Source organism: Cajanus cajan, chromosome 5 (genome assembly GCF_000230855.2).
Source record: "Cajanus cajan strain Asha chromosome 5, NIPB_CcT2T_4, whole genome shotgun sequence".
Classification (NCBI taxonomy): domain Eukaryota; kingdom Viridiplantae; phylum Streptophyta; class Magnoliopsida; order Fabales; family Fabaceae; genus Cajanus; species Cajanus cajan.
The window spans coordinates 20698597-20702952 of NC_138521.1; the positions used below are offsets into that span (position 1 = coordinate 20698597).

At 32.3% G+C, this 4356-nt stretch overlaps 1 protein-coding gene across 1 annotated transcript; it reads left to right on the top strand.

Moving 5' to 3' along the window:
* The first annotated feature begins 965 nt into the window (after positions 1-965).
* LOC109788978 (endochitinase-like) lies at positions 966-2729 on the top strand. Its single transcript, XM_083074316.1, has 3 exons — positions 966-1162; positions 1283-1390; positions 2038-2729. The coding sequence occupies exons 1-3, from the start codon at positions 991-993 to the stop codon at positions 2442-2444; spliced, it is 687 nt and encodes a 228-aa protein (XP_082930442.1). The 5' UTR covers positions 966-990; the 3' UTR covers positions 2445-2729.
* Positions 2730-4356: the final 1627 nt, after the last annotated feature.

Genomic DNA, 4356 nt, shown 5'->3' on the forward strand with positions numbered 1-4356 from the left:
GTGGTCAAGAATACTTGGAGAACCAGAAGTGGTTAAGAATACTAGCGTCTAGTTGACGAGCCAGAAGTGGCTGAGAATACTTGTAATCCTTTGTGATTAGTGAAACCCTTCTGCGGAAGGAAACTGGACATAGCTCAAATTGAGTGAACCAGTATAACTGTTTGTGCATTCTCCTCACTTTTCAGTATTACTTACTTTGCTCTTGTTGTATTTCGTTTTTCAACAAAGATTTGGACGAAAACATACTTGACCTTGTTAAAAATTACTTTACTAGACGATAACGTTTTCCAGACGGAAAACTAGTTTACTTAAACTCTTATGTTGGAAATCAGTTTTGTTGAAAAAGAAATCATTAGACAGAAAAATCTGCTTAAATTTTCCAACCAAAAGTATTCTTGCAAAATAACTCTAAAATTTACCTTCGAATCCGAACACGCACATTCAACTCCCCTTCTGTGTGTATTTCCGCTAACCTCACAATAGCCATACATATTATAGTATTTGCAAAACTTCTTTCCTTTTCTTTGCTCGAGGGGAGGAATTTTATGGTTATTTGGGAGTGTAATTTGCTTGTCTTTCAACAGAATGTAAAAATTCTTATTTTCTTTCATTATATCAAAATTGTATTTTTCTTTTCGAATCGATTTCTACATTATTTTCTCTGGATTTTAACATTTGACATTGGTAACGCAGGTGGTGTTCTACAAAGCACGTAACTGTACCCGCGGCCTTCGGCAACGCAGGGCGTCAACTAAATTAATATTACAGTGTCAACTTAATAATTAAGACAGTAAGAAGAAGCAGGAGCAGCCAGTTTTGAAAAAAAGAAGACAAAATTAAGATAGCTCAACTATAAATCATGAAACATAAACATACGATGATTCAGTGACACGATCCAAAATGGGTAACATGAAATTGTGGTTGTTATTACCACCACCTAGTGGTGGATCAGATATTACCACCCTCATTACCCGTGCTCAATTCGACGAAATGCTCAAACACCGAAACGATGCTGCGTGCCCCGCACGTGACTTCTACACCTACGATGCTTTCATTGCTGCTGCTCGCTCTTTCCCTGCCTTTGCCACTACTGGTGATGACACCACCCGCAGGAGGGAGATTGCTGCCTTTTTAGGTCAAACTTCTCATGAAACAACAGGTTAACTAAGAATTTTTTTCATTCACAAGACTCGAATATAAGAATATACTTGAAGATTATGTACGATTTTATAGGTTAATAAATAAGTTGAAAGTACATAAATTTAATTTGTGCATGCAGGAGGGTGGGCAACTGCACCAGATGGTCCATGCGCGTGGGGATATTGCTTTGTGAATGAACAAAACCAAGCAGTTTACTGCGATGGACAACCCCAATGGCCATGTGCTCCTGGTAAAAGATACTATGGCCGAGGACCAATTCAACTCACTCAGTAAGGACTAATGCATCAAGCATCGGATGTTGAACTTATCTGTATTTATTTATCTATCATTTATTAATTAGATTAATTATTACTACGGTACCCTTATAAATTAAAGTGTTTTAAAGAATTTTTCTCTCATTATTAAGTTATATGTTTCATTTATATATATATATATTTATATATATATATATATATATATATATATATATATATATATATATTACATTTCAATCACTTTCTTGTATTATAGTAGTTATTAAATAAAAGTGTGGAAATACAATTTTAAGACTTATGAGATGTGGAGTGAAAAAATGTTTATAATACAAGTTTAATTTAATAAAAGGTGAAAGATTCAATTTCTATTTTGTTTATTTATTAATTTCAAATAATGTCTATATAATGTTTATAATCATCTACTTGACATAAGTACTGTAAAATTATAACATAATAAAATATTAAATAAAAAATTGAAATGGGTAATTTCTCTCATTATAATTACACATAAGGAATCAAATCAAGTATATATATATATATATATATATATACGTGGAGTGGTACATTTGTGAGAATTTATATTGTAGCATATATTTGTGATGAATTATGTATTGTATTGTAGCATATGAATGGGAGATGTCATGGCCCTTTATTTTTAACAGCAACTACAACTACGGGCAAGCTGGTAGAGCACTTAACCTAAATTTGTTAAACGACCCGGATCAAGTAGCTACAAACCCGATTGTGTCATTCAGGACAGCCATATGGTTTTGGATGACTCCACAGGGAAACAAGCCATCATGCCATGATGTGATTACAAGAACATGGACGCCATCTAGTGCTGACACATCAGCGGGTCGGGTCCCCGGATACGGTGTCATCACCAACATAATCAACGGTGGGCTTGAATGTGGGTGCGGGCCGGATCCTCGGGTCCAAAGTCGGGTCGGCTTCTATAATAGGTACTGCGAAATGTTTAGAATCAGCCCCGGGGACAACTTGGATTGCAACAATCAAAGGCCATTTTAACCAAATTACTTTGAGATCAATATATCGTATGTAATAAAGGGCCTCTAATAATCCGATGGCAATAGGGCGGGTCGGGTACGGGTTTCATGATACCCGTCCCCGTCCCCTCGAGTTAAATCCATCCCCGTCCCCATACCCGTCGGGTATGGATTTTCATTCCCATCCCCGTCCTTGTCGGGTATCGGGTATACCCGTACCCGTACCTGTCAATTTTTTTATTTTTATTTTTTGTAAGAAAAAATATATTTTTAAATTATTTTTTTATTATATTATAATTATAATTAAGTTATTTTTTTATCTTATATTATAATAAATAATTACACATAAAAAAAATTAATTTTTTTTAATATAATTAAGTTGAAAGTGAGTATTAAATTAAAAATGAGAACGAGGACAGGTACGGGTACAGGTACGGGTACGGGGCGGGGCGGGTAAGTACATACCCGTACCCGTACCCGATTTAATATATCGGGTTTTACCCGTACCCGTACCCGTACCCGGTCAAACCGGGTATTCCCCGTCAAAGTCGGGACGAATTCGGATATTATCTGCGGGTACGGGTATGTTTGTCATCCCTACTATCATGTAAGGGGAATTTATTGCTAAAACATAAGTTCTCGTTTATGTAATTGTTCAAATAAAATGGTTTAATATATAATCATCTTCTGTGAATACGAGTTGGTGATCAAAAACTATGGATTAATTAAGCTTTTGGGCACTATCATCATTTAAATTATGAGAATTAAATATATTAACACTACAACAAGAAAATTGTGGATTGGTAAGAGAATTTAATGAGGGAAAATTATCTCACAAATCCCTCGCTAACTAGAGAGAGTAATGAGACAAACTTTTCTTTGCTAATGTGTTGCTAATTAGCGTGGGAAAATATTTGTCACAAATCTCTTGCCAATTAATAAGGATTATGGCTATTTTATTTTTTCTCGCAATTCTCTCGCAAAATTAGTTAATTATTTAATGAGTGAATAATTCCATTGCAATTCTTTTTAGTGAAGTTATAAAGTAAAATTCTAATTTAGTGAGAGATGTATTTTCTTACAAATGCGTCTTTAAAACACGAGGGAAAATTTTTTTTTTCCAACTCCCTTGAAAAATCATTTATTAAATTTACAGAAAGTGAATTTTAGTTTTCTTATCTATAGGAATTGTAATGATAACAATAAGACATGAACTTAAAATCCCATACATACTACTTCCACCTCCCACCTCTAAGTTGTCTCCAGTGGTGTGAATTTTAATTTGATTAAAGAATTCTTTTCTCGTGAATACCTTGTAAAACAATAATCTTAAATTATTTAGTTAATGAAAATAATTTCTTTTATTCATTCACATATTTATTTAGTTTTTAAAATAATAAGATTTAAATTTTTTTTTAAAATAATAATAATAAGCAAATAAATATTTTAAATTAAATAAATTTTATTATTATTTACATAAATTAAGCCTAGGAATAGTTTTTATTAATATAACACTAATATTAAATTCTTATTTAATTTTTTATATATCAATGCACACTAAATATTTTTTAAAAAAATATTATTTAATATTTTTGCAAAGAAAATACATACACTAGAAGAGAAGTTGAATTATTAAAAACTACTTTTTTGCTATGAATTAATATTGCTAGTAAGTTGAAGTGCGAAGAGAAGTCAAATGCAAACACTGTATTTTTAAATTGGTTCATCTCAATCACCAAAACTATTTTTAATTTTCAATCCAATCAGATTAAGTTTCACTATTTTTAAACAAAGATACAAGTATTCTTTCAATAAGTCACTTTTGGCTCAACCCTAGGTATTCACTAGTGGAAAAAACACTTTTAAAATCAGTCATTTTTTACTTTTAAAATCGGTTCTCTGATCGATTTTAAAAGAGCCGATTTTAAAAAGTG

Coding starts and splice junctions, on each gene's coding strand:
- LOC109788978 (XM_083074316.1), top strand. CDS start 991: ATGCTCAAACACCGAAACGATGCTGCGTGCCCCGCACGTGACTTCTAC. Junction 1,163..1,282: donor TTCTCATGAAACAACAGGTT/AACTAAGAATTT, acceptor TGCATGCAGGAG/GGTGGGCAACTGCACCAGAT. Junction 1,391..2,037: donor CCAATGGCCATGTGCTCCTG/GTAAAAGATACT, acceptor ATTGTATTGTAG/CATATGAATGGGAGATGTCA.